The 26921-nt window shown below is 55.4% G+C and overlaps 1 protein-coding gene across 1 annotated transcript in view; it reads left to right on the top strand.

Annotated features, from left to right (window-relative positions):
* The window catches only part of dchs1a (dachsous cadherin-related 1a), a 115292-nt gene extending 88725 nt beyond the window's left edge, over window positions 1-26567 (top strand). Inside the window, exons 2-20 of the mRNA XM_061217031.1 lie at window positions 3470-3658; window positions 5542-5773; window positions 6074-6310; window positions 6639-7664; window positions 8834-9021; window positions 9108-9204; window positions 9464-9621; window positions 12370-13219; window positions 15541-15780; window positions 16995-17120; window positions 17436-17645; window positions 19275-20141; window positions 20534-20647; window positions 20975-21186; window positions 21552-21703; window positions 22075-22205; window positions 22510-22796; window positions 23414-23555; window positions 23950-26567. Of these exons, the coding sequence (XP_061073015.1) occupies window positions 3470-3658; window positions 5542-5773; window positions 6074-6310; window positions 6639-7664; window positions 8834-9021; window positions 9108-9204; window positions 9464-9621; window positions 12370-13219; window positions 15541-15780; window positions 16995-17120; window positions 17436-17645; window positions 19275-20141; window positions 20534-20647; window positions 20975-21186; window positions 21552-21703; window positions 22075-22205; window positions 22510-22796; window positions 23414-23555; window positions 23950-26567 (8076 nt within the window). The remainder of the gene's footprint in view (window positions 1-3469; window positions 3659-5541; window positions 5774-6073; window positions 6311-6638; window positions 7665-8833; window positions 9022-9107; window positions 9205-9463; window positions 9622-12369; window positions 13220-15540; window positions 15781-16994; window positions 17121-17435; window positions 17646-19274; window positions 20142-20533; window positions 20648-20974; window positions 21187-21551; window positions 21704-22074; window positions 22206-22509; window positions 22797-23413; window positions 23556-23949) is intronic.
* The last annotated feature ends 354 nt before the right edge of the window (window positions 26568-26921 follow it).

The raw sequence follows: 26921 nt of genomic DNA, 5'->3' as shown, positions 1-26921 counted from the left end.
TGTGCACGGTGGGACATTAAGCTCTGTTGATGAGGTACAGAGAGGTTTTTGGAAGTGAGGTTTTTTTTTTTGCGGGGAAAAAGATAACATTGCAGATAACAGCCCAGTGTCCTTGACTGGGTCTCCTGAAGCTCCACAATTCAAAGGCATATTCAGTGTCAGCTCGCAAACCCCAATAAAGGAGATGAGCCTAGGCTGAACTCGACATGAACTCACCCCGTAAGCACCCAGCGCTTTCAATTTCTCCCGCATACATACCTCCGCAAATCTGTCAATCCCCGATCTGTACTCTACTCTTACCTCTCCAGCAGAGAGTCAGCTTTCTTCCACCCCGTTACAGTGTCTTCCCGCCGATCTCTCCAAACACCATCTCTCCGGTTTGGCCTCCCCATCGGTCTCCTTCATCAGTGCTACGAACGCCGTGTAATCAGGAAGTGATCCGTTGTAAAAATGCGTTTCTAGTCTCCGTTATTTCTTTGTGTTTAAGCGTGGTTTGCAAATTAAAAAAGGAGGTAACCAGAAAAACAAAAGAAACGGGCACCCGTCCATTTTCAGTTACAGGTCTCTCTCTTTCTCTCCACACTTCCAGGTGCGAGATTGTTCCTGCTACATTTTTTTTTTTTTGCTGTCATATCATAAATATTTAACACGGTCTGCAAGCCAAAGTTTTATGAAAGCGGTGTGCCTATGAAAATAAGCGCTTTGTGGCCGTTCCTGAGCTGAAATGGAAAGGATTTGAATGGGGCACACATTCAGGACCTGCCACGATCAGGCTTGGTCACAAGAGAGGACATTTTTCCTAGAATGCGATCGGGAGGGGGAGGGGGGGGGGTGTAAAGGGGGTGTTCATTGCTCGCTTGCACACGACAACCCCACAGGAGCCACAACCCCCCCCCCCACCCCGCCCTCTCTCTTTACACGCTCCAGGACTTCATGGAAAAACGCATCCATTCTCACAGCAGATCTCTGGACTCTCCCCCCTCTCTCTCTCTTTACACGCTCCAGGACTTCATGGAAAAACGCATCCATTCTCACAGCAGATCTCTGAACCCCCCCCCCCCCCCCCAGTCCGTGACCGCGAGCCTCCCCCCCCCCCCGCCCCTCTCTCTCCCGGCTCCAGATTTTGTCACGCAAGGCAGAAGAAAAGAAGCCATGTTTATTAATAACGTTGCCCCCCTCCCTGGATCTGAAAGCATTTTTTGGGCACGCTTTGGGGGCTCTGGCTTCAGCGGCGGAACGTTCCGGGCTGCACTAACTCTCGTCCCCGGTTCTGTGTTCGGTTCCCGGGCCCCCTCCCCTCTCTCAGCACTCCGGGGCCCCCTCTCAGACCCGTGTCCCTCCAGGGCGCACAGACACCGTGCCCTTACTGCCACACCCGGGCGTCCATTTTAATGAGCCACCGTGCGTCTGACTGCAGGCACCCTGATACCTGCTGTCAAGAGCAGCGCTCCTGATTATCCCCTCCGTTCATTCGTATTTATTAACTCATTTATTGTGCTTGTTTATGGCACTTGGCATGTGGATAGCACAAGCTATGGTGCGTGTGGATGGCATTGGCACAGGTTTGGTGTTGTTTGTTTGCTGAATGCGTCCTGTTTTTACATGTTATTTAGTTGATGCTTCTATCTAAAGTGACTTATAGTTGATTAGACTAAGCAGGAGCAATCCCGCCTTGAGCCATTTGTGGGGGTTAAGGGCCTCGCTCAAGGGCCCGACGGCTGTGCGGATCTTACTGTGGCTACGCTGCGAATCGAACCACCGACCTTTGCGTGTCCCGGTCATGTGCCCCATTGTTTGGGTATAATTTAGACCAGACAAAACACTTCTCTAGCGTGTGTAGTGATAGTGACAGAGAGAGAGATGGAGAAAGGTAGAGAGAGAAAGGAGCAGTAGGGTGAGAGAGGGAGAGAGAGAGAGAGATGTAATCTCCCTCCAGCTCCAGTGAGGGGGCAACACTTGCAAACAATTATCCCGCCGCTGCCCAGCGGTGCGTTCTGATTGGCTTGTTTGCGTAGCGTCGCCTAGGGAGCCGTGGCGGTAATTGAGCCCGCCCCCTCACAGTGGGCCTCCGGAGCCCCCCCCCGTCCAATCCCAGCATGCATCAGGACCCGCGCCGCGTACGAAAGGCAGAGCCGTGCGGAGCGCGTCACATGAGCCGAACAGCGCCGAACCTCGCTGTGATCGGGCCGGTCCTGTCACCGCCTCGTCCCGCCGGCGGCCCCGCCTTCCACCCGGCCTGGCGGCGGCCCAGGCCTCGTAGGAGCGCGGGGGTCTGTGAAAGCCATCCAGCCGACCCCCCCCCCCCCCCCTCCTCTCCGAAACACCCAGCACCACCGCCTGCCAAGCGGGACCAGATGGGTCTCTGTGCTGGCACCGTTTCACAGACCCACAGCCCCCGAAGTGGGGGCCAGGACTTTCCTAATGCTCCCGGTGTGTGTGTGTGTGTGTGTGTGTGTGTGCGTGTGCGTGCAAGTGTGCATGTGTGTGAATACGTGCGTGTGTACCTGCATGTGTGACTCTGCGTGTGTGTGTGTGTGTGTGTGTGTGTGTGCATGCGGTCTGCGTGTTTGTATGCATGTGCTGGGAGGGTTATGCTCCCCAATCCAAAATCTCAAAGAGTGTAACGTGAGCAGCAGACCAACAGGGACTTCTTTACGTGACTAATGGAGAACTGCTCTTGGTTTTACATAATCAATCGCACTTATGTCATGTGGGGATGATCTTTAGAACATCAGTTAACATTTCAATTTGAGAAGTTACACAAGCTTTTCCACAGGAACTGAGGCGGCATGGGCCTGACTCATGTGTGTCCTGAGACTGACTCCACCCCTTCCTGTGTGTAGTGCACTCTTCCTGTGTGTAGTTTGCCTGACTCCACCCGTTCCTGTGTGTATTACATTATTATTTTTGGCATTTGGCAGACGCTCTTATCCAGAGCAACGTAAGCAGGAGACAATGGAGCAATACAGGGTTAAGGGCCTTGCTCAAGGGCCCAACGGCTGTGCGGATCTTATTGTGGCTACACCGGAATTAGAACCACCGACCTTGCGTGTCCCAGTCAGGGTGCCAGGGTGCGACATGGCTCAGGCAGTAAGGGCAGTCGTCTGGCAGTCGGAGGGTTGCCGGTTCGATCCCCCGCCCGGGCTGTGTGGAAGTGTCTCTGAGCAAGACACCTAACCCCCAAATGCTCCTGACGAGCTGGTTGGCGCCTTGCATGGCAGCCAATCACCGTTGGTGTGTGAGTGTGTGTATGAATGGGTGAATGAGAAGCATCAATTGTACAGCGCTTTGGATAAAGGCGCTATATAAATGCCAACCATTTACCATTTACCATTTACCTTAACCACTACGCTACACACCCACAGTGTGGTGTGCCTGACTCCGCCTCTTCCTGTGCGTAGTGTGCCTGACCCAGCCTCTTCCTGTGTGTAGTGTGCCTGACCCCGCCTCTTCCTGTCGTTCTCCGCAGGTGACGGCGACCGACGCGGATGGCGGCTCTTTCGGAACTCTGACGTACTCCATGGGCTCGGGCATCAGCGGCACCCCCCCCTCCCAGTTCACCGTCGACAGGGAGACGGGTCAGATCTGCACCTCCGAGGGGCTGGACCGAGACCAGGGCCCGCCCAGCTACGACTTCACCATCACCGCCGTGGATGGGGTGAGCCCAAATAACCACAACCTCACCAAACCCCCCGTTTCACACACGTGTAGGGGATATTACCACTGTACCAAACCCCCCGTTTCACACACGTGTAGGGGGATATTACCACTGTATCATACCCACCATAACACACACGTGTAGGGGGATACTACCACTGTACCATACCCACCATAACACACACGTGTAGGGGGATACTACCACTGTACCATACCCACCATAACACACACGTGTAGGGGATATTACCACAGTACCAAACCCACCATAACACACACGTGTAGGGGATATTACCACTGTACCATACCCACCATAACACACACGTGTAGGGGATATTACCACTGTACCATACCCACCATAACACACACGTGTAGGGGGATATTACCACTTTACCATACCCACCATAACACACGTGTGTAGGGGGATACTACCACTTTACCATACCCACCATAACACACACGTGTGTAGGGGGATATTACCACTGTACCATACCCACCATAACACACACGTGTAGGGGATATTACCACAGTACCAAACCCACCATAACACACACGTGTAGGGGATATTACCACTGTACCATACCCACCATAACACACACGTGTAGGGGGATATTACCACTGTACCATACCCACCATAACACACACGTGTAGGGGATATTACCACAGTACCAAACCCACCATAACACACACGTGTAGGGGATATTACCACTGTACCAAACACACCATAACACAAACGTGTGTAGGTGGAAACACCTTAACAACCCCCCTCCCCCCTATATAACACAAGTGCAAAACACAAGGAAACCATTATAGAGGGGCAGGGAGGGTTTTTACTCAAGGAAAAAATACACAAAACATGTACTTAGTTTTGAATACCTGCCAGATAAATGTATCCATAAACAATCCTCTAAATAGCGGAGTTATGCATTTGCTTTGTGGGTGGCACAGAACTATAAAACATACAATACAAATACGCAAGCGACCTGAATTAGTTATCAAATACATGCCCTTCCCTGGTTTGGGCGCAGGCCAGTACCACAGAGCAGCCAGCGCACTCTCGCGAGGAGCACGACGGAGGGGAAAGTCAGACTCTGCGTCCTGTGCCCCGCGCTGCGGCGAGGTGGTAAAGGGTAACACGGTAAAGGGCAGGCCAAGAGAAATGAAAGGAAGTCTCTGCGGTGGTGTTGAGGTAACCACGGGCCCGCGGGGCTTAATTAGCGGGAGCTTTGGGCCATTTGTTCCCCTTGGGCTGCCCTGTTCACGCTCACTGCGTTTTGACACGCACAGGGGCTTGTGGGTGCTCCGTCCCAGTGAACAGCCAGCGAAGAGTGAGTGAGTGCAGAGGTGCCATAATCCCCCCCCGCGCCCTGGCTCCTGCCCCCCCCCAGTGCTCTGGCTCCTGCCCCACCTCAAACACGTCCTCTATGCTGGGACAGCCTGGATGGGGTGACGCAGCCGAATTTGTGTTCGTCAACGACCTTTGAAAAGGGGCCACATTTTTAATCGCTTTGATTAAGAGCTGAACCGCGCCCTGCCTCTGTCGGAGTGTCTCGGGGTTTTGGCCTGGGGTTATTTACTGCACGGCAAATACCAAAACATAAGTCAATCTCAACTAAGTTTGTCTAATGAGATCTAAAATATTATTTAACTTTTTTTGCTAAGTAAGACAAAAATATTGCCACAATGAGGTAAGACAGTTTGACTCATTTCAAGATTTGCCAGTGGGATAAAACATTTAAGTCGTCAAGCAAACAGTAACAGTAAACAACCAAATATTTTCTACATGAAAGAAAAAGGCCTTACAAGACCGAGACTTACAAGACCAGAAACACTTGTATACGTTTCGCAGTGTGACTGACGAGGTCACCGCCCGTGTCTCCCCCACAGGGTGGTCTGAGCTCCGTGGCCTATGTGAAGGTCTCCCTGCAGGACATCAACGACAACGCGCCCAGCTTCTACCCGCTGCAGTACGCCGTCAGCCTGAGTGCCCAGAGCCCGCCCGGGGCCTCCGTCGTCAAGGTGACGGCCCACGACCCCGACGTGGGGAAGAACGGCAGGGTGACGTATCGCGTTGTTCCGGGGAGCGGCTCCAGCTACTTCACCCTGAACAAAGACACAGGTGCGTGGGGACTGGCCACGACAGTAAGCGCAGTCACAATAACTATGGAATAAATACTAATACCTTCGAGCAATATTCATTGGTTTGTGGATAGTTTGTGTCATAAAAGCAGGTGTTGGCAGGTGTTAGCAAAACAACTCTGATTTTCCTGCAGTGTAGCAGGAGCAGTATGAATGTACCATTTGATGGCTGTACGCGCTGTCTGATTGGTCGACGTGCCTGAACGAGCCGTCTGATTGGCCGACGTGCCTGAACGAGCCGTCTGATTGGCTGCTGGGTTGTTTGCGTGTGTCCCTGCAGGCGTGGTCTCCCTGTCGCGCTCTCTCCACGGGAAGGCGAACTCCGTCATCGCCCTGGTGATCTCGGCCCAGGACGGGGGCGGGCTGGCGGCCCCGGTGAACGCGCGGGTGAACATCAGCGTGGTGGCGGGCTCCGTGGCGCCCCCCGTGTTCGAGCAGGCGCAGTACTTCTTCACCGTGTCCGAGGACGTCCTGCGCGGCACCCACGTGGGCGTGGTCAGGGCCAGCAGCAGGAGCGGTGGGTTTTGGCCGTTGCCGTGCGACCTTGGCTGTTGCCCGGCGACACCCCCCCGCCGTTAGCGATGCTAACCCCTAGCACTAAGCACGCGTTTCTGTGGCACCGGAAGGCTTCCTGTGAGCCTTGGCACCGTCGGCTGTGCCAACAGGCAGCCAGCCAGGACACGCACCTCACTTAGAAATGACATTCATCAAAAATTCATTCTTTCTGTCTTTTGCGCATTGATTTCGGACACCCAGAACTTTCTGGCGGGAGTTTCAGGGACAATCGACAGACGGCTGTATCCCGGACGTGGGGCGTGACTAACGCGGGCGTCTCTTTCCTGCAGGGGCCTCTAAGGACATCACCTACGCCATCTACTCCGGGGACCCGGACGGGTGCTTCACGGTGGACCCCGAGACGGGCGCCCTGCGGACCAGCCTGCCCCTGGACCACGAGGCGCGCCCCGCCCTGGAGCTGGAGGTGCAGGCGCGGTCGGGCTCCCCCCCGGCGTTCGGCCGCGCGCGCGTCCGCGTCACCGTGTCCGACGTCAACGACAACGCCCCCGCCTTCCTGCCCTCCTCCTCCGAGTCCCTCCTGCTGCCCGAGGCCACCGCCATGGGGGCGGTGGTGTACCGCGCCCGGGCGGAGGACCGCGACTCCGGGCCCAACGGGCGGCTGAGCTTCGACCTGCTGGCGGACGGGGCGGGGCCGCGGCCCTTCGCGGTGGACCGGGCGAGCGGGGAGCTGCGCCTGACGGGGGCGCTCTCGTACGAGCGGGCTCCGCGGTACGACCTGCTGCTGAGGGCGCGGGACGGAGGGGCGCCCCAGCTCAGCGCCACGCTCACGCTGGCCGTGCACGTGCAGGCGCGCGACGCGCTGGGCCCCGCCTTCGACACGCACGCGTACCGGGCGGAGCTGCGCGAGGACACGCCCCTGGGCGCGCGCTTCCTGCAGGTGCGGGCGCTGAGCCGCGAGGCGGGCGGGGCCGGCGGGGGGCCGCTGGAGTACCACCTGCGGCCGGACGGGGACGCGGCGGGGTTCGGCGTGGCCCCGGAGAGCGGCTGGCTGTTCGTGAAGAGCGCCCTGGACCGCGAGGCCAAGGACCTGTACCTGCTGACGGTGCTGGTGACCTCCGGCAGCGGGGCGCTCAGGAGGACGGGCAGCGCCTCCGTCAGGGTCTCGGTCACGGACGTGAACGACAACGCGCCGCGCCTCTCTCAGGAGCGCGTCTTCCTGGCCGTGCGGGAGAACCGCCCCCCGGGGAGCGGCTTCGGCAGGGTCTCTGCCTCCGACCGCGACGCAGGGCCCAACGCCCAGCTCACCTACCGCCTCCTACACCCCGACAAACACTTCCACATCAACGCACACACAGGTGAGCCAGGGCTCTCTCTCCACTCTCTCTCTCTCTTCCACACTCTCTCTCTCTCTGCCTCTCTGCCTCCCTCCCTCTCTCTCTCCCTATCCCGCCTCTCCCTTTCTCTCCCCACCTCCCTCCCTCTCTCTTTCTGTCTCCCACTCTCTCTCTCCCTCACACTCTCTCCCTATCCCGCCTCGCCCTCTCTCTCTCCCCCTCTCCCTCTCCCTCACTCTCCCTCTTCCTCTCCCCCTCCCCTCCTTCTCTCCCACTCCCCCCTCCCTCCCTCTCTCTCTACTCCCTCTCCTCTCACTCTCTTCCCCTCCCCCTCCCTCTCTCTCTCTCTCTCACTCTCTCCCCCTCCCCGTCGCTCTCTCTCTCCCTCTCTTCCTCTCCCCCTCCCCCTCTCTCCCTCTTCCTCTCTCCCCCTCCCTCTCTCCCTCTCTCCCTCCTCGTTGGGCAGATGGAGTGGATGTGGCTCATTTACCCCCGCCCTCCTGCTCACCCACAGGGCTTGTGCTGGGGCTGCATTGTTGGGGGGCAGTCAGCTGTGTCTGACAGCAGTGAACAGCCCCACGCCCCGGTTCTGCCCCACATTCCGGTTCTGTCCCACACTGGGCTGTAATCGGGCCGGTTCTTCCCCACACTGGGCTGTAATCGGGCCGGTTCTTCCCCACACTGGGCTGTAATCGGGCCGGTTCTGTCCCACACTGGGCTGTAAACGGGCCGGTTCTGTCCTACACTGGGCTGTAAACGGGCCGGTTCTGTCCCACACTGGGCTGTAATCAGCCCGGTTCTGTCCCAGAATGAGCCGTGCAGTGATGCTGGTTCAGCTCCACACTTGGCTGTAATCGGGGCTGCAGTCTCCTATTGGCTGCGGCATTAATCTCTTGCCCAAGGTGATGTAGTGCCACCCTCCCACTCTAACGCTCTTTCCCTCTCTCTTCTCCTCTCTATTCTATTCTGTCCTCCCATTTCTCCCCTCTTTTCCTCTCCTCTTGTTTTTATGCTTTCAGTTTTACTGTCTGTGGGGAGGGGAGTGGTTGAATTTATGTAGTGTGCTTTGTACATGCTCATGCCGTGTTCTACACATGATGTGTTGTGTGGTTCTGTCAGGTCTAAAGCGTGCCGGTAAGGGCAGTTTTAAATCTCTCCTCTTCTCCTCCTCTCTGCTCCTCCTCTCCCAGGGGAGATCAGCACCAGGCTGGCCCTGAACAGGGAGCAGCAGTCGGGGTACCAGCTGGTGGTGGTGGTGCAGGACGGGGGCACGCCCTCCCGCAGTGCCACGGGCACCGCCCACATCACCGTGCTGGACGAGAACGACAACGCCCCCACCTTCACCCACAGCCAGGCGGGGAGGGAGCTGCTCCTGCAGGTCAGACCACCGGGGAGCCGTTCCCAATTCACCTCACCCCAGCACTGCCAGGAGAGGTCCTAACTCCTAACTGTGTGCCCCCGCAGGTGATGGAGGGCCAGCAAGCCGGCTCTGTGCTGGGGACAGTGCAGGCAAAAGACCCGGACGAGGGAGAGAACGGAACCGTCTTCTACTCCCTGTCAGGTGGGACAACTACTGTGTTACTCTCCCCACAGTGTTTGACTCTGTCCCTGACTCCCCACTGTGTTTGACTCTGTCTCTGACTCTCTATAGTGTGTGACTCTGACTCCCCACAGTGTGTGACTCTGTCTCTGACTCCCCACAGTGTGTGACTCTGTCTCTGACTCCCCACAGTGTGACTCTGACCCTGACTCCCCACAGTGTTTGACTCTGACTCCCCACAGTGTGTGACTCTCTCTCTCTCTCTCTCTCTCTCCTGCAGGTCCCAGGGCTGAGCGTTTCTCCCTGAGCCCCAGTACAGGAGAGCTGTGCTCGTCCTCCCCCCTGCTCCACTCAGAGAGAGCTGAGTACTCCTTCACTGTGACCGCCACCGACCACGGCCTGCCGCCCCAAAGCTCCTCAACCTCCCTGCGCATCCAGGTCAGTCTCCTCCGGCAGAGCACAGGGACTGGAGCACAGCCCAGGCACAGCACCACAGACATAGCACAGGGACTGGAGCACAGCACCACAGACATAGCACAGGGACTGGAGCACAGCCCAGACACAGCACCACAGACACAGCACAGGGACTGGAGCACAGACAGAGCACAGCACAGGCACAGCACAGGGACTGGAGCACAGCCCAGGCACAGCACCACAGACACAACACAGGGACTGGAGCACAGCACCACAGACACAGCAGAGGGACTGGAGCACAGCACCACAGACACAGCACAGGGTCTGGAGCACAGCACCACAGACACAGCACAGGGACTGGAGCACAGACAGAGCACAGGGACTGGAGCACAGCACCACAGACACAGCACAGGGACTGGAGCACAGCACCACAGACACAGCACAGGGTCTGGAGCACAGCACCACAGACACAGCACAGGGACTGGAGCACAGACAGAGCACAGCACAGGCAGAGCACAGTGCTTAAAGCAGGGGCATATTAGAAGTGGACACCACCACCAGTCCTTCTCAGAATAAAAACATAGCCCCATATTCCCCGGGTGGATGACGGGGTTAGAGCTCAGAGATGTACAGGGTAACAGAGTTAAGCACAGGGTCTAGGACACGGCGTTGTGATGGAAAGTGTAGCGCACAGGTCCTAGGGTTCAGTAACATATCCATAATGAATAAAACAAGGCCTCGAGCAGACCGTCACATTACTGCCTGGTCTGGACTTAGTTTGCACTCAACTGCATTCAATTTGTCTCAGTTTTCACATATTCACGTCAAACTTTGTCAGCTTTCAGCCTCAGAAGCAATCGTGTCAGCCGAGTTACAAATGGCTAAATCCATTCAGGCAGGCGGACTGACCGAGCTGAATCTCTGCCCATGAAAACAGCATTTCAAATAATTTAGCCAGCACTTCCTGCTCCAGGGGTGAGTTTGTGAAATCCTGTAATTCAAACTCAAGGTGCAAAACCCCTGAAATCTGGGGAACTATTTGTGGAAAATCCAAAACCAAACTGCCCATATCAGAAAAAACATGAACATGAAGTGAACTGGGATTGCCAGCCGTAGTGCCCCCTAGTGGTGAAATATCGTTATTGCCACTCACTGTTGAGGGAGCCGCTCACTAAGAGCGACTGACGTTGCTGTTTTCAAGGATGCTTCCCCCAGCCGAAGCCAAAACCTCTCTCTCTTTTTCTGCGCACAAGTAGATGCTTGCAGGGATGTCATTTCTATCAGGGACATGAAGGTAGTTGCAGTCAGTACCTGGTGTTCCTTTCAATTTTTCGTGTGTTATTTTTCACGAGGGAAAGTTCGATTTGAAATGGAAAAAGCACCTTTGGATCAAGTATTGCCAGATGGGCGTTGATGAATGCCAGCTGCATTGCTCCACTGATCAAGGTCAAAGCCAATGACTTCTACACTTTTTATACGGTAGCCCCTTCTCAACAAGAAGAAGGGTTCCACTCACACATGCAGCATACCATCGGAGTTAATCAGGTTAATATTTAATTAACCACAGAGCTCTGCCAGCCACAATCGGAGACTGTTTGCTATTAATCTTGACACGCCAACGCCTGGGAAAACAGACCCTGTTGTAATGATTGTGGTAAATTCCCTCAGATTCCTATTTTCACCCCTCCCCGTTACCCACAACTAAAAGAAACGTTTTTTAATTAGCTCATAATGGGATTAAACAGTGCTGTTTTGTTCTTTGGCGGTGACTCGGCGCTTTTGCGTGTCCTCGTCCTGGGCCCAAAACTGAATCGCTTCCAGTTACGGCCGAGCACAGGAAGTGACCTCAGAGCGCTTTCATTCTGGAACATTCAGCAAGGGGTTGCGCCCTGCTCTTTAACGCGCGCTCAATTACCCCGGTTGTCGTGTTACATTTCGTGGAAAGGAACCAGGTCCAAGCCGGCCTCTCTCGTGCCAGTGCGTAGGTGCAGGCCGGGGGAACGGGGCTGCGAGACTTGACGTGGTAATTAATTGGGCATTAGTGAGGAAACTCAGCGATGGAGACATTATGCGCTGGAGCAGTTGGGCTGGCAGCTGCTGGGATCACTGTCAGCCTGAGCCTCAAACACACTGATTGACTGAACTCAGCATGCGGGGTCTCGGTTCCTAATGGCCCGATCCCTCTTTAAATACGGGGCTGAAAAACCGCATTTATTAAAACAATATGTCATCTGTGAAAGTAACCCAAGGTCTGTGCCTCCGGATTAGGCAGAGTCATTTCGGCTTTGAAGTGCCCCCCAATTGGCCTTCCGCGCGGCCGGCGTACAATTGAATATTCTTAAAAATGGGGCCCATAGCGAAATGTTGAACGTTCAAACCATTTCCTGTTCTGATTATGTTTACTTTCTTCCCTCATTATTTTTCCTGGCAACAAATCGCCCACCTGATTAAATCTGACTTAACGCTAACAGGCATGCTGTTCAGGACCGGTAAAACTTGGTTCCTTTTCCTGAACAAAGCGGTTTACAAATCTGTTGTTGTTTAATAGCCGCAAATTGTTTGAGTTATTGGTGTTGCAATGGAACATTTCGGTCAGTCTGTCACCAAGAATGTAGATGCACTTGTTCTCCGAGCGGACCTAGCTGCAGTACCACACGTAGTCTCGAATACGGCGCTCCTGCGGTTCGAATGAATTCTTTACTTTCTTCTGCATCGTTTGCAGTAAACGATTCGCGGTATTAATTATTTGTGTGGTCAATTCTGTTTGAACAGGTGCTCAGCTCGAGCAAGTCTACTCCAAAACCCAATTCTATATCCATGAAAATCAACTCAGAGGAGGGCGCCAAACCGGGCTCCGTGATTGGCTCCGTCATGTCACCTGACAAGCAGCGGGCGCCCGAGGCAGGTCAGGTGACCTACGTGGTGGTGGGAGGCACGGACCGGGACGGGACGTTCATGGTGGACCGCCTGACGGGGGACGTGTACCTGGCGCGGGAGCTGGACTACGAGCAGGGCGCGCGCTACACCCTGCACATCGAAGTGGACGACTTCTCCACCGCCTACCCCAGCAGCCACCTGGTGCAGCTGGACATCGAGGTGCAGGACGGCAACGACCACTCGCCCACGTTCCCCGAGGACCCCGTCACCATCGTGGTCCCGGAGAACATGGAGCCCGGCTCCTCGGTCTACACCTTCCAGGCGGAGGACCTGGACGGGAGCGGGCCCAACAGCGAGGTCCGCTACTCCATCCAGCACCGCTGGCCCGACGCCCCCGACCTGCTGCTCCTGGACCCCGTCACCGGGGTCCTGACCCTGGGCGGGGTGCTGGACCACGAGGCCGCCTCCTCCCTCCTCCTGGTGGTGCGGGCCACGGACTCCGCCCTGGACCCCGCCCAGCGGCGCTGGGGCTCGGTGACGGCGCGCGTGTTCGTGACGGACGAGAACGACAACGCACCCGTCTTCAGCTCGCCCGCGGCCGTCAGCGCCATGGAGGACCAGCCGCCGGGCTTCGTGGCGCTGTACGTCATGGCGCGGGACGCCGACCGCGGGGAGAACGGCCGCGTCTCCTACCGCATCCTGGCCGGGAACGCCGGGGGGACGTTCAGCCTCAACCCCGACACCGGTGAGTGCCCTCCGCTCTGAGCCTGTGAGATACGCGCTGTAGCTCAGTGGCCATTTTGTTCTTCCCCCTCACCTCGTAGCAGCCTGTGAGATACGCGCTGTAGCTCAGCCACCATTTTGTTCTTCCCCCTCATCTCGTAGCAGCCTGTGAGATACGTGCTGTAGCTCAGTGGCCATTTTGTCCTCCCCCTCACACTGCTTACTCACTCAGCACCATTTAAACAGCCCAGGCTGTTAGAGAAGTCTCGACAGAACTGGAGCTCCTCCACCTTTTTAGCCCTTGTCTCTCTCCATTTTTAAGTCAAACTCCACTCCTGCCAACACCAGGGACTTGTGCACGCCCCTCACTGCTCCCGTAGAGCTGGAAAGTAGGGCTCAGGGCTCCTCACGTTGTTTTTGGACAGTCATTAAAAGTGCACAGGACCCTCCTGTTACCCAAGGAGCCTGTGTGTGAAAACTGCTGTAGCCTCCTGAAACAAGCTCCCCTCCCAAACAAGCCCCCTGAAACACGCTCCCCTCCCAAACAAGCCCCCTGAAACCCCCAACTCCCAAACGTGCTCTCTCAAACCCCCACCCAACCCCCCCTCCCCAAAACCCCTATCCCCCCTGCCCAGGCTACTGTTGGAAACAGTGAAAACATGTCATGCGTTACAGAGCACAGTCATGTTGAACGTGTTTGAGTCGAGCGGATCATTCATTAAAGAAAACTACACAGCAGATTAAATGGCCGGAGCACCCGGGTCTCTTCTCTGGCAGAATCCTACAGCAGTATAATCACTCATTGGCTTTATCTCTACTCTTTTTCCCTAGCTTTTCTTTCTGTGAGTGGAAAGGGCATATAAGCTCATTCTTCATAAAAGTTCCCATCATTTACAATTGCCATTTAATAAATAGTACATTTATATAACTTTGTCAATGGCAATGGCATTTGCAATACACATTTTCAGTAGATACATCCTTACAATTAGCATTTAGACACAATACCTGATCCTCTGTGTACTGTGATTGATTAAATTGCAATTTCCTCCAACCAAATCAATTGCTAGGTATGTCTTTAAAGGGCTTATAAACTTCCCCTACCTCCTAGTTTCCCATTGAACGTTTCACAGTGATGTGACTTTTAATTTAATTTGGGTCAGAGTAATCCTGCTTCCTCAATTTGTCATGTGTCAACACTTTATTCACTTCTCCCATAACAGTGTGCCTTTAAAACCTCATTATAGCTCAATAAAAACAAGATTAAAATGCAGCACCGGTTTAATATTTTTTAACTACACACTGGGCTGTCCGTCTCTAATAATAGATGTGATGTTTAATACTTTACTCCGTTATGATTTCACCTTTGTAATCGGTGTTACATCCTGGTGTTCAGCAATATTCCCTTAATGATTGAGTGATCTCATGATGCCAGGAGGATGTTTATGTTCTCAAGCGCTGGTTTCCCCCACCAAAAGCGTTGCTGCAATGCTGGGCGCCGTCTACATTCACAATTTATACATTATGTCAAATGATGCAATTCATATACATTTATTATACTGACAACTGAATGCCATAGTTGCATTGAGCGCCAAATTGCCCTTACAGTACTTCAGCTACTGTAACTCTCAGTTGTTACAACAGTGTCACTGAAGTATGGTTTTGGAAGCAAGGAAAGCTCCAGATTTCCATCACTAGCCTGGCATGCACTGGGTCAATACGTAACGGCTCAGAGGCTTTCCAGCCAGAGTGCTGTCAGGGAGGGGTGCTGCGTGGGTGTTTGAAAGAAGGACAATAAACAAACAAACCCCTTAAGTGTCAGGGGTGCGCATACTCACATGGAAGCGCCTTCTCAACGTTGGCGAAAGGTTTTGCGTCAGCAGGACTGAAACGGAGTCAATAAGAGCGTCAAGCTGTGGAGGGTACGTTAACGACGGCTAATTTCGAGCGGAGCACGGCAGTTTTGCCCCGCTGCATGCTGGGAGCGCATGTTCACCACCTCTGAGGCGTTCCCTGTGGAAAGGCTCGTGATTTTGGGCCAGACCGCGCAGGCGTGTTCCAGCGGGGGTGTGAGGGCTTGTCACCAGGCTCCCAGACTCTCGCACACGTCGCCTGTCTTCAGCGAGGCCGAACCCTCACTGGGTGGTTCGGCGTTTTTTACGACCTCCGTGCGGTCATCACAAATCCCACGCCGGCACGGAAACGCGGGGCGACAGCTGCTGCCCCCGCCGCGCTTAGCAGCACACATCCGCCCGCGGGGGAGGTCTGTTGGTATTTAAATGTTCGCAGCCAATTAAAGGAACTTGAATAACTTGAATAATAATTTTTTTATTATGTCACGTCTAGGTTCTCTGTCCATCCTCAAGCCCATGGACCGCGAGCAGCAGGAGCTGTACAACCTCACCGTCGTCGCCGAGGATCACGGGACGCCGCGGCGGTCCGCCACGCAGCTGCTGACGGTGCAGGTGATCGACGTGAACGACGAAGCCCCGCGGTTCCAGCAGACCGAGTTCCAGGCCGAGATCTTGGAGAACCAGCCGCCAGGATCCCCAGTGCTGACCGTGTCTGCCTCCGATCCGGACCAAGGTACACTGACCCACACACTGAAGCAGGGATGTCCAACCACGGTGCGACCACAAGGGCCGCTATACATAAGTATAGTGGCGGCCTGTCGCGTAGTGGTTAAGGTACACGCAAGGTCGGTGGTTCGATCCCCGGTGTAGCCAGTCGTTGGGCCCTTGAGCAAAGGCCCCTAACCCTGCGTTGCTCCTGGGGAGGATTGTCTCCCGCTGAGTCTAATCAACTGTACGTCGCTCTGGATAAGAGCGTCTGCCAAAATGCCATTAATATAATGTTAATATAATGTAAAAATGCTCTGCTGCTTTTGTGAATGACCGTCACCTCATTCATAAAAAGTGTAAGGCCCCGAACGTGTGGCTCGCGTTTCAGACCACGCCCGGAGTCGCATCGTTACTTTCCAAAAAATACTGCAGCGCTCTGTGTTCTTACGAGCGACTCTGTGCTCCCCGGCTGTATTCCCTTTTATTGCATCCTTCGGCTTATTTCACACCCATAAAAATAAGTGAAAACATTTGCTCATGACAGCGCATTCCAAGACGTGTCCCCCGTTCCGTTTTGGACATTTTTAGTGTACACTTTTTTTTGTGCAAAATGGAGGCCGGGCACTCTGTGAATCAGCTTTTCTTCCCCCTACCTCCCTGAGCTCGTCTTTATGGCTAGTCTTCATGGCGTTACCGCCAGATGTCTCATCTTGTTTAGGAGCAGCCTTAGCAGCGCGGTATTCATGGCGGCACGTAGGACAGGACTACGTGTCTTTCATCGTTACGGACGCAGAATGCAGAAGGGGGTGGGGGGTGGGGCGTGTACACATGTTCCTGGGCTGAGTCAGGAGCCCATAAAACTGAGGGATTATAAACTCTCTCTCCAGAACCAATTAGTGGAGTAAACAGGTGATGGTGCCAGAATATTCTGCGTTAGCACGCAACCTGGCAATCAGTCTCCGGGTACAGAGCTGCGGCCTCCGACTGCCAAGGCAGCGAAATAAAGCACAAACAAAACAAGGCAACACAACAAGCGGTTGCGCTGCCTTTGCCTCTTACGTGAGAGAAGCGAATCTCGTAAAGCAGTGCTGCAAGCGGTTTAAAGGAAAATGAGGGTTTTCACCGTCTGGCGTGGGGGACGTCGCGTGAGGAGGATGCTTGTAAGTGTGGCTGGCGTGTGGAGGCCGCGTTCGCTCGACGGCGACGTGAAGCCAACCCTGTTCCCCGATGTTTTCCCAGGGACCAACGGCCTGGTCACCTACGGAGGCATAGCAGAGAAGGGCTTCGTCATCGATCCGGTGACGGGCATCATATCGGCCACCCGCCCCCTGGACAGGGAGCTGCAGGACCACTACACTGTTACAGGTAACCCCCCACCCCCCTACACTGTTACAGGTAACCCCCCCACCCCCCTACACTGTTACAGGTAACCCCCCACCCCCCGCCCCCTGCTGTCACAATGCAGAAATACCAGGGCGAGAGATGAGGGGCAGGGAGCTGGCTGCTCAGGTTTTCTGTGGAGTCTCTCGCTCTCTCTCTCTCTCACCCCCTCCCTCCCTTTCTATTCCATTTATTTAACTCTTGGCCACTAAGCATTGTAATAAATCAATGGTTCATCCATTTCCCTGTCTTCCCCTCTCCCCACCTCCCCCGGCTGAACCGCGTCTAATATACTAACAGTGTACGCCAAAGATGGCGGCCTGCCGCCGAACTTCGCCAAGGCGACGGTGAGGATCGCGGTGCTGGACGAGAACGACAACGCCCCCGCCTTCGGGCGGCACCACTACGCCCTGGAGGTGCCCGAGAACCTGGGGCCGGTGGAGCTGTTCACCCTGAGGGCCAGGGACCAGGACACGGGCACCAGCGGGGAGGTGGAGTACCGCATCACAGGTGAGATCCCAGGGACGCGGCTTAAGTACCTTAAATGACTTACAGCATCATTCTTACTTTAATGATTATTATTATTATTATTGTTATTATTATCATTATTATTGTTATTATTATTATTATTATTATTTATCATCATCATTATTTTTGTAATTATTATTATTATTATTATTATTACTATTATTATTATTATTACATTACACCATTTAAAGGTACAATAGGTAAGATTTTTCTGTTAAAACATTGTTACAAGACCATTGTAAATCCCTTCCTATCATTGAAAAAGGCTCACTGACATCTCCTCTACCTGTGTTTATAGTCCTTCAATTCTTGTTTCAAAATGTGCAGTTGGCGGGTCAGCAAAACATAGTCTGTACCAAAACATTGTATAGTTGTACAATAATTAAAGCTCATTGGTTGAAAACTGGTTCTAATCGCCACAACCAATGGTGTTTCAATGGCAGCACATTCACAGAGAAGGGGTGGGTTAAACAGTGTTGTGGTTTGAGCATGTTTGTTGCTGCAATTCCTCTCTTGACCGTGAGAAGTCTGAAATTACCTATTGTCCCTTTAATGTAAGAAAGGTGCTGTAGCTATTATTATTATTATTATTATCATTATTAAATGACACAATTTTTCAAGGATTATGACGTTTGGGAGTTACTTTGTGCGGTCAGACTGTGACAACCAATAGGATGATAGCATAGACTATTCGGGCTCCCTCGCAGATCAGATAAATGTCATTCACGGAACCACCTCGACAGGAGTGAAAACACAGAACCCACTCGCCAGACCACTCACAGGCTGAAAGCCCGTAAACCACTAGGATCAGTTCGCAAAAGGTTTCTCATTCCTACAGCGTGGCAACATTAAGACCTGACATTTTCTAACCATTTGTACCTGCAACTCATGTAATGTGCCCCCGCCCTTACCAGGACCCTGTCGATCCAATCCAATAAATCCAGTCTCCTTAACTTTGACTCTCCTTTGAAGGCCATGGTTAACTTTTTGTTTTTCTTAACAAATAAGGTTCTCCTCTTTCGAAATGGAGTTTGTGTTGAGGAAAACGAACCCTTGCATTGTGAAGGACAAATAATTGATTCTGGGCCCCTGCGTGGTCCGTATGCCCGGATTTCAGTGACACTCAATTATGAGCTTGTGGAATGATTTGGAGTTCCAATTATAGGCTCATGGAGAGTGGGCCCCATGGTGAATTGACTGTAAATTACAGTTCAAGCTTGTGGAATTGTCCCTGAATATGGGCAGGTGAACTAATGAATTTTAGAGTAGCCGTTTGACACAGACGATGAGAAGGCGAACGAGCAGGAGACAGCTTGACAGTGAATGACAGCCTGACATTGAAACAAATCTATGCTGTGTGTGTCTGTATGTGTTTGTGTGTGTGTGTTTCTGTGTGTGTGTGTTCTCTGTGTGTGTGTGTTCTCTGTGTCTGTGTGTGTGTGTGTGTGTGTGTGTATGTTCTCTGTGTCTGTCTGTGTGTGTGTCTGTGTGTGTGTTCTCTGTGTCTGTGTGTGTGTGTGTTCTCTGTGTGTGTGTGTGTGTGTGTGTTCTCTGTGTTTGTGTGTCTGTGTGTGTGTGTTCTGTGTGTGTGTGTGTGTCTTTCCCCTGAAGCCGGAGACCCTGCGGGTGATTTCCGGCTGGATAGGCGCTCGGGCGTGCTCTCCACGGCGAGGGCCCTGGACAGGGAGCTGACGGGCCGGTATTCCCTGACGGTGGTGGCCCAGGACCGGGGCAAGCCCCCGCTCAGCAGCTCCGCCACCGTGGACGTGTCGGTGCTGGACGTCAACGACAACAGCCCCCGCTTCGCCAGCGCCAGCCACACGGCCGAGGTGCCGGAGGACGCCCCCCCGGGGGCCCTGGTGCTGCAGGCCACGGCGGCCGACGCCGACGCGGGCCCCAACGGCGCGGTGCTGTACTTCCTGAGCGGGGAGGCGGGCGGCGTGTTCGCCGTGGACCCGGACACGGGCCGGGTCAGCACCGCGGCGCCGCTGGACCGGGAGAAGCGCGCCTCCTACAGCTTCCGCGTGTGCGCCACGGACCTGTCCCCAGCCGGGCCCCGCAACTCCAGCGCCATGGTGACCGTCCACGTGCTGGACGTCAACGACAACGCGCCCTTCTTCGTGCAGGACCCGCTGGTCATCAACGTGTCCGGCCGCACGGTGGTCGGCCGGCAGGTGGTGGCCACCATGAGGGCGGAGGACAGGGACTTCGGGGCCAACGGCTCGGTGTTCTACCGGTTCGCCGGGCCGGCGCCGGGCTTCTCCATAAACGCCCTGACGGGGGACATCCAGGTGAGCGAGCGGCACCAGGCCCTGTCCCAGAGCCAGCGCACCCTCATCGTGGAGGCCATGGACCAGGGCAGCCCCGCCCAGTCCTCCCTGGGGGTGGTGCTCGTCTACGTGCGGGAGCAGGAGTACAGGGGCATCCGCTTCTCCCGAAACGCCCGGGACGTCAGCCTGCAGGAGAACGCCGCCAAAGGTACACCTCGCCTCTGCCCAACTGTCCCGTCGAAAATGTGTTTCAAACGCATTCTGGGCCGATCTCTTCTGCTCTCTTGCGATGAGCACCCATAAAAACTACATTTCCCAGAATTACTTGAGCATACTAATGAGTGGGCATGTGTGGAATGTACTTATGCATTATGGAGACGGGCTGATGTTTGTCAAGTAGAGTTAGTTGACGGGGCGTTTCCTCCCAAGATACCCAATCTACGTCCAAAGTGCGATCTCCCAAACGCAACAGCAAGAAAGAGCGAGAAAGACGCTAGAGGTCTTCAACAATGACTCGGCACTCCAAACTGGGGGGTGCAGACCGAACGGCAAACACTAAGATGTATTTTAAGCTGCGCTTCCTGCATCCTGCCCCCTCAGGCACAGCGGTGGTGCAGACCCTGGCTCAGTACCCCGACGGCTCCCGCGGTGGGATCAGCTACAGCATCTTCAGCGGGAACAGGCTGCAGTCCTTCCGCATCAGCAGCACCACAGGTGCGCCAGCGTGGAAAGGGTTAACCCGATGAGCGTGAATTAATAACTACAATAATAAGAATTATGATAATATTATAGGGCGGCCTGTAGCAGTAGTGGTTAAGGTACATGACTGGGACCCACGAGGTCACTGGTTCAGCCGTTGGGCCCTTGAGCAAGGCCCTTAACCCTGCATTGCTCCACGGGAGGATTGTCTCCTGCTTAGTCTAAAATTAACTGTAAGTCGCTCTGGATAAGAGCGTCTACCAAATTACATTAATGTAATGTACTATTAATAATAATTTCACTTTTCCCAACTCTCTCTTTCCCCTCTCTGGTTTTCTTCAGGTGAGATCTGGGTGCAGAGCTCCACTGGCCTGGACTTTGAGGAGAACCCCAGACTCCGCCTAGTGGTGAAAGCTGATACAGCATCCTCCAGCTCCTACATGGCTGTCAACCTGATCCTGCAGGATGTCAACGACAACCTTCCCCGATTCCAGCTGCAGAACTACGTCGCGTACATCCGAGAGTCCCAGGGCTACGATTTCCCCATCATTCAGGTGCGGTGCCCCCCCGCCCCCCCCCCGCCCCTCACCACCACCCCTATTTTGATTGGCTTCTGCCAAGGTGTGCTGAAGTGACTGGTTTGTAGAATGAAAACATTACACTTATGGAAGAGGAAATCTGGAGACTTTCAGCTGGGCAGGGAAATGCCTCTTCGCCCACATCGTTAATGCCAGCGAGCCTCAAAACACGCTTTGCTTTTTGTTGCTTTTTTTGTTCATTCGGCGACCTTGTGTTGACGTGCAATACTGCTCACGTTGCACTCAAGCAGCTGTTGCAAATTGTGATTCGTTTTCTTTTTTCAACGTCCTCCTCCAACACACACACACACACACACACACACACACACACACACACGCAGGTTCTGGCGGATGACCTCGACCAGGGTCAGAATGGTCAGGTGACCTACTCCATCAAGTCCTCTGGCATGAGCAGCCTGTTCAAGATCGACCCCCTGACTGGCAGCATCAGCACGGCCGCCATTATGGACCGGGAGATCTGGACCCAGACAAAGTGAGCTCTCTTTTTAACTTGAGGGATGGAGGCCCCGTTGTGCCGCAGTGCGTTCTGTGCGTTCTCCAGATCCCCCCAATACGTTTCGTTTTGTGGGAGCGCTCTGTAGATCTTTGTCAGACAGATTTTGGCCGCCATTTCCATGTGGTGCAGGTTTTTGCCGTTGTTTTCATTTCGCTTCATGAATATGTTCCCGGGCCCTTGCTGAATCACAGAACAGTCGCCTTCAAAGGCACCCGTGAAACACGGGACAAAGTAAACAGGAAATTTAAGAAAGCGAAGACATGTTTTAATAAAAAAAAAGCAAAAACAAAGCCAAAAAAGGTTGTGGGGGTCAGAGCTATGAGCTCCGTGTTTTTTTTTTTCGACAGGCTGGTTGTCACGGCAACGGACAGAGGCAGCCCCAGACTGGCGGGCTCTGCCACGCTGACGGTGATCATCGTGGACCTGAACGACAACAGTCCGACGATCCCTCTGCCCCGCGAGATCCGCGTGCCGGAGAGTGAGTGCGATCTGACCTTTCACCCCCGCGGGAGCCTGTCAGGGGAGGTGTACCACTGTGGCTTTGTTATGTTTGTGGCATCAGACCCTTCTATCCGATCACATCGCCTGCAATGTGGATTAAATTACAACTCCCACATCCCAGGACACCAAACCCCCCAGGAGTGTACACAATGGGGTTTTTATACATGATGCAATGCCCTCGTGATTCCGCTGAAATTCGACGAGGAAATGCGCCCACCTGATTCTACCCGAGTTAGAATACTGCAGCTCACTGTTCCTGTTCTCCCTTCCCTCCCTCACAGACACGCTGATTGGCACAGAGATCACCCAGGTGACGGGGAACGACGTGGACTCGGGCCCCGCCCTGTCGTACACGCTGCGGCCGGACGCCCACGGCCTGGGGAAGTTCGGCATTCACCGCTACGGAGGGGCCGTGTCCCTGACCGGCGCGCTGGACTTCGAGGAGAGGACCTGGTACACCCTGACCGTGCGCTCCTCCGACTCCCGGCACCAGAGCGAGGCCAACCTGACCGTGCTGGTGGAGGACGTGAACGACAACGCCCCGGTCTTCACCCAGGACCTGTACCAGGTGACCCCGCGAGTCACTGGGTTTCACTCTATCCAGCTAGCTCAGAAACTCTAAAGATTAATCCATGTCGTTTGACAAGCTGAGGACATGGTTTGGTTTATTAATTTAGGTTTGTGATAGGCGGATCGATGGGTGTCATCTAACTGCATCATCAAATGCAGATTTATGTGTGTCATCTACAGTAACTGCATCACCTTATGCAGATTGATGACACACATCTGCAATTACCTTAATGGCTGTTCACACTCAGTTAAATTTCATAGACAGGTTAACAAATGTGCGCGTCAACAGGTCTGCTGGTCCTCTGGGCGCGCTCAGCCCACGTAACGTGACAGTTATTAAACGCTGTGCTGTTAATATGCCGTGAATCCAGACCACACAGGGGGGGGCTTGCACCTGCATTTCCATCCAGTATACCCTGGCGTACAATCCAGAAAGTGACCTCCGCCTTCACATGGGGTTGGAAACGGGGGGAATAAGAATGATGATTGCACTGAAAGCATAGCAGTTTGGCTGGAGCCGGCGCTGTTGCTTGACAGGATACTGGAAGGGGGGCGCTGTGGTACGGCGGCTTTGTCCGAGTTCCGTCGTCTGACTGGTGTGTTCTGGTTTCCAAGGTAACGCTGCTGGAGCATTCCTCGCCAGGCAGTCCGGTGGTCACGGTAACCGCCACGGACCGGGACTCGGGGGAGAACGGCAAGGTCACCTACAGAGTGATGTCATCAACAAAGGACGGCTTTTACATTGACCCCAGCAATGGTACGGGGTAGCTCTCCCTCGTTCTTCGGTTTATGTTGCTTCCTAGGTCAAACCAGGGTTTGTAAAATGGGGTTAAGACCCCATTCTGTGCAGTGGACACAATGAAGGAAACCAGCTTATGAGAATGATTTGATCTTGTGGCACAAATTGTAGCCTTCTGGATTTAGAGTGTGTACTGTGCATGCTAATACAAATAGGCATGCATGCAGTGAGATTGAATTCTTACAACTGTTCATAAAAAATGAAAAATTGTTCCTGTATCTATATTTTATACCAACTTTATCCTGACTGGACAGTTCATAAAATATTGAGCACTGAAGCGTGAGTGGAAGAACAGCCGTTCTGCAGAGGGATTAAAATACTATTTGTTTCCTTTCCTTTTCTTTCGTGGCAGGCACCCTGTTCTTCAGCCAGAAGGTAGAGTTTGATCCCAAGGGACCATCCATCACCGTGGTGATCGAGGCCCGGGACGCCGGCACCCCAGCCCTGTCCTCCATCACCACCGTCCAGGTTCTGGTGTCCGACATCAACGACAACGCCCCGCTGTTCCCCCAGTCCGAATACTGGGCCACGGTGGCGGAGGACAGCCTGCCGGGGGCGACCATACTGACCCTGGAGGCTGTGGACGGGGACCTGTCCCGCGAGAACTGCGGCTTCGACTTCGCCATCGCCAGCGGCAACGTGGGCGACGTCTTCCAGGTGGAGAGCAGTGTGCGCTTCCTGGAGGGCCGGGGCTTCCAGACGGTGGGCACGCTGATCCTGGTGGACGGGCTGGACTTCGAGGCGACGCAGCGCTACAACCTGACCGTGGTGGTGTCGGACCGCGGGGTGCCTCAGCGCAGCTCCAGCGTGTCGGCCGTGATCACGGTCACCGACGCCAACGACAACCCGCCCGCCTTCGTCCGGGCGGAGTACGCCATGGCTCTGAGCGAGGGGGCGACCGCCGGCACCGAGGTCCTGCGTCTCACGGCGACTGACCCCGACTCCGCCCCCAACGCCGACATCCGCTACGCCATCAGCTCCGGGGACGACACGGGGCTCTTCAGCGTCGACCTGGACACCGGCTCCCTCCGGCTGCAGCGAACCCTCGACCGCGAGAGACAGCCTCACCACACCATCATTGTGCAGGCCTCAGATGGTCAGGGGCACTACGCTCTGGCCCCCGTCACCGTGGAGGTCAAAGACGTCAACGACAACAGGCCTTACTTCCCCCTGAAGACTCTTACCGCCAGCATTCGCGAGAACCGGCCGGCCAACGCCCCGGTCACCGTGCTGCACGCCATAGACTATGACAGGGGCGTGTACGGGCAGCTGCGCTACTACATGGTGGACAAGGCTGGCGCAGGGAAGGAGTCCTTCCTCATCAACCAGACCTCAGGGGAGGTGCGAGCGCGCCTGACGTTTGACTTTGAGAAGTCCAATTCTTTCAGCTTTGTGGCTCTGGCCATGGACATGGGGAACTACTCTGCGACGGTGACCGTGCAGGTCTACGTGACCGGAGAGGACGAGTACGACCCGGTCTTTGCTTCCTCGGATTTCTCCTTTGAGGTGCCGGAGGGGGCCAGGAAAGGGCAGAGCATCGGGCAGGTGCAGGCCAAGGACGAGGACGGGGGCGTGGACGGGATCGTGCTGTACTCGCTCGCCGAGAGCTCGCCCTACTTCGAGGTGAACAGGACCACGGGCGTCGTCTCCCTGAAGATGGACAGTTCCGGAAGGCACGGCGGCTCGGGACGCTCGAAGCGGGAGGTGCGGCAGATGGCGCTGGACGTGACGGCGTGCGGCCCCCTGGAGACCTCCCGCTCGGCCTCCACGCGCCTCACCATCGACGTCACCCGCACCTCCTTCGGCCTGGCCACGGATGTCAACGTCCTGCTGGTCAGCGCGGTCGCCGCCTCCCTCGGCGCCATCGTCATCCTGGCGGTCATCGCGGTCGCCCTCTTCCTGGCCAGCTCCCGCCGCCGCAAGAAGGAGCGGGAGGCCCGCAACCGAGCGAACGCCCCCGGCACCGTCCTCCACAAGCTGGAGGAGGCCAAAGTCCCGGCAGGGAGCGACAGGATCTACCACCAGACCTTGCCCGGGTATGCCAGCGTCCAGACCGCGTCGAGCGTGGGGCCCTACACCCGCGGGGGATCCCTGGACCCTTCCCACTCCAGCGGGCGGGGCTCGGCGGAGGCGGAGGCGGCGGAGGATGACGAAATCCGAATGATTAACGAGTACCCGCGCGTCTCGAGCATCTCCTCCTCCATGCAGGAGCACATCTCCGCCCGAGGGCCCGACTCGGGCATCCAGCAGGACGCCGACCAGCTCTCGGACATCTCCTGCGAGCCCGGCATGGAGGCGGGGCAGTGGTTCAAGGGGAAGAAGTTGGGAAGCCTGAGTGGGACCCTGCTGTCCGGCCAGCACCCCATCTACCGGGACGAGGGCGGGGGGTACCTGGGGGTGGGACGGGGCCTGAACATCTCCCACCCCAAGGACTACGCCTTCCCCGAGGACGGCAAGCCGGCGGTGGACGGCTCGCTGACCGCCATCGTGGCCAGCGACGAGGAGCTCCGCGGCAGCTACAACTGGGACTACCTGCTCAACTGGTGCCCGCAGTTCCAGCCCCTGGCCAACGTCTTCACCGAGATCGCCCGGCTCAAGGACGAGAACGCCCCGCCCAGCAACCCCCGGAGACCCTTCCAGCCAAAGGCCAAGGCTGACCCCAAGCCTCGCATAGACCCGCCGCCGCTCATCACCTCCGTGGCCCACCCGGGGGCCAAGTCGGTGCCCCCAAAACCCGCTGTCGGGAGGACGTTCCCCCACCTGGCGTCCTTGCGCCGGTCGCCCATCAGCCACGAGGGCTCCATCTCCTCGGCGGCCATGTCGCCGAGCTTCTCCCCGTCGCTGTCCCCGCTGGCCACCCGCTCCCCCGCCGTTTCCCCCTTCGGGGTCACCCAGGGGCCCTCGGCCTCCGTGATCAGCACCACCGAGCACTCCCTCGAGCACAGCGAGGAGGCGGAGCTCAGGATTTAAACTCTGCCCACGCGCCCCGCTAGGTGAGGGACCGCCGAGGACACAAAGGCAGGGGCGGTGAAATGAGCCCCGAGTGGCACAAAGGCCCCTCTCCCTCCTCCTCCCCCCCCCGCCTGCCTCACACGGGATCCCAGACTCTGCAGGGGATTTAACTCAAGCTGTTGAGCTGTAAAACACTCATCGCAGTGTTACATGTGTGTAGATAACCACGTCGAGTGGTGTCGTCTCACTGGCTGGCCAGCGAGCCGAGGGCCGGCCGTTCCTTTGGCTGACCTTTGACCTTTGGAGGCTCTTGAACTACTCAGTGTAAAAAATTTAGGCCAAAATGGCTGCTGTTGCCTTTTTTTATTTTGT

Source organism: Conger conger, chromosome 13, assembly GCF_963514075.1.
Source record: "Conger conger chromosome 13, fConCon1.1, whole genome shotgun sequence".
Classification (NCBI taxonomy): Eukaryota; Metazoa; Chordata; class Actinopteri; order Anguilliformes; family Congridae; genus Conger; species Conger conger.
The sequence above is the reverse complement of the archived record's forward strand: the minus strand, read 5'-3'. Positions and strand labels throughout refer to the sequence as shown.